Source organism: Tupaia chinensis, unplaced genomic scaffold (assembly GCF_000334495.1).
Source record: "Tupaia chinensis unplaced genomic scaffold, TupChi_1.0 Scaffold144857_1, whole genome shotgun sequence".
In the NCBI taxonomy this organism is placed as follows: domain Eukaryota; kingdom Metazoa; phylum Chordata; class Mammalia; order Scandentia; family Tupaiidae; genus Tupaia; species Tupaia belangeri.
Genome location: NW_006204717.1, coordinates 5792 through 8718, shown reverse-complemented (window position 1 = coordinate 8718; position 2927 = coordinate 5792). Strand labels below are relative to the sequence as shown.

At 34.7% G+C, this 2927-nt stretch overlaps 1 protein-coding gene across 1 annotated transcript; it reads left to right on the top strand.

Moving 5' to 3' along the window:
* Positions 1–824: 824 nt before the first annotated feature.
* On the top strand, positions 825–1270 carry LOC114005897 (alpha-1,3/1,6-mannosyltransferase ALG2-like; the record flags this gene model as incomplete). Its single annotated transcript, XM_027767871.1, has 1 exon — positions 825–1270. A coding segment is annotated over one exon (446 nt), but the record flags the coding sequence as incomplete, so codon positions are not given.
* Positions 1271–2927: the final 1657 nt, after the last annotated feature.

Sequence of the window (2927 nt, the reverse complement as noted above, 5' to 3'; positions counted from 1 at the left end):
CCTCATTCATCTCTAGAGTTAGCTTTCTGAAATGAAAAACCTTAATATATCACTACAATACTGACATTTTCGAGGTTCACATTACCTTCTGATTGACATTCAAACTCCTTAATATTGTACATAAGCCCCAGTATCAGAACTCTTCCTGTCACTTTAATAATATCTCTCCACATGCCCTCACCAATGGGGTTCCAGAAAAATCAAATTCTTGGTTACTCCTATATCACTATTTCATAGGTTCACACTTTGGCTTAAAAGTGTCTGGGATACACTTAAATACTTCTTATAAATAGCAGATTCATTTTCATCATTAAGAATCATACACATTAATAACTGCATAGTTTCTTTTTTTGATAAACATCTTTTATTATCTTAGCTGAGTGTGTAAAAATACAATACATCATCTTTGTGAAAAAAGAAAAAAAGAAAAAACAGTATTCTTGCTACAGATTCAGGCAAAAGTATGATCACCAACAATTTCCTAACAGACGACAGTGAACAGTTTGGTGGACTGACTCTGGAAACTACAGTAACCCTGGTCTCATTATACTACAAAGTAGTAAATTAATCAACTTTGATATGATATACTTTGACTATCAAAACCAATTAAGGCACAATTATCACTCAAGTTATATAGACAGAGAAGCAATAACCTAGAGAAAATATAATTAAAATATTCTGAACATGGAATTGTATGTTTAAAACTTAATACTGGTAAGACTTGGACTGGGTACAGCATAAAAGACATTATTTTTCTCAAACAATAGGGAGGTGTGGTGTATAGAGGTCAGTGGTTCAGGCTCAATTTATTTATTTTATTATAGCAGGTGGTTATGACGACAGAGTCTTGGAGAACGTGGAACACTATCAAGAATTGAAAGAAATGGTCCAGCAGTCTGACCTTGGCCAGTATGTGACCTTCCTCCAGTCTTTCTCAGACAAACAGAAAATCTTACTCCTCCATGGCTGCATGTGTGTGCTTTACACACCGAGCAATGAACACTTTGGCATTGTCCCTCTGGAGGCCACGTACATGCAGTTCCCAGTCATCGCTGTAAATTCAGGTGGGCCCTTGGAGTCCACTGTCCAAGGTGTCACAGAGTTTCTGTGTGAGCCTGACCCCGTGAACTTCTCAGAAGCAATAGAGAAGTTCGTCCATGAACCTTCCTTAAAAGCCAAAATGGGCCTGGCAGGAAGAGCCAGGGTGCAGGAAAAGTTTTCCTCTGAAGGATTTACAGAACAACTCTACCAGTATGTCACCAAACTGCTGGTATAATCTGATTTTTTTTTTGTTGTTGTTGTTGTTTTTGTTTTTTAGTTTATTTATTTTTATTTTTTCATTTCATTTTCTTCCATACATTCAATCACATTATTATTTATCTTACAAAATGGATATTTCAGCAGGTGAGCACTTCTCCCTAATCAGATTGTTTTTAAGGTCTTCATTTTCCATTCACTAATCTCATCTTCATGGACTATAGACCCAGTTTTGGAACCAAAATAGAAACTAGAATCTAGTGCAGAAGAGATTTTAAAATTAATTGCATAGTTTCTTAACTTTCTAAACAAATTTGTTTGTATATTTCTCTTTGTAGTCACTCACCTCACTTCTACTAAGGCGTAAAAATGTTATTTGTGGGTTCATCCGATGGCGTAATGGTTACATTGCTGGACTCCCATGTAGCCAACCACGGTTTGAATCCTGGACGTGGCAACTTAAAATTCACTCTGAGTGCATGTGCGTGACCAAGATCCAGAGAGGAGAGTGGAGGAGAAGGGATTGCAGAGTTGACAATCCTCCTGGGGAATGATTTCTCACTTTCTGTCTCTCTGTCTCTCTCTGTTTCTCTGGAAAGCGCATGAGTCCTATAGCAAAAATCTTTCTTAAAACATTTATTATTTTTCACTTCATTGTAACATGAACCCTCTCTAGGCAAGGAGTATATATTTCTTCTTGTGTAACCTAAGACACAAAAATATGACAAAAATGTTTAATATATGTTAAATTGAACAAAAGTATAGGGTATGCCCATTTCCCAGTAAACTTAAATTACTTGATTCTTTACTAATATTTATTATTTATGAGTGTCAAGGAGTCAAAATTATGACTCAAATCCCAATGGTATAATGCAAACTAGAGTTGCTTAATACTTTCATTTCTATCTTCCCATTAGTCTCAAGTAGATACTGATATATATTCACCTCATGTTATTGTTCTATTGATAACTTCTGTAACAAAAAAATCACAGTGCTTACCTAGTAGATGCTTAATAGATGCTAGCTATTCTTATTCTACCTTCTGCTTTGGCACTGTAAACAACCAATAGTTTTTTGTTTGTAATACTAAAACTCACTTAGTACAATAGCAATAAGAGAAGACAATAGAATGCCAACAAATATTTGTGGGTTAAATGTTATAAAATGTTCTGTATTGAGCAAAAAATTGGATAACTCAGCATTTCTAAGATCTTTGAAAACCAGAACATTAGCCTTGTGGGGCAATCACACAATTCTGAGTGCAGACATTTGTGTTGAAAAGATTCACAATGAGATAATTACATATTCACTTTAACAGCTTTGGCTGTATCCACCACTGAATCAATGTAAGTTAATGTAGCAGACAGAACTTTTTTCTTCTAGTTAGCTTTCTTCTAAAACAGTGAATGATAATGATTAATAGAAGATACACACACACACACACACACATACACACACACACATAAAGGGAAACACTTTGTCTTCTCAAACTAAATGTGCAGTAAATGATGCAAAACACAAAATACATTTTCCACAGTATTTCTCTCAGATACCAAATTTAGAAATAATTTCAAGATATGACTAATGCTATGAATTTAGGTAGGTTTTAATGTTAGAATAAGAAACCTACAGTCTGGGAAAATTTCCAATCTGAGAAAACATAACTATAA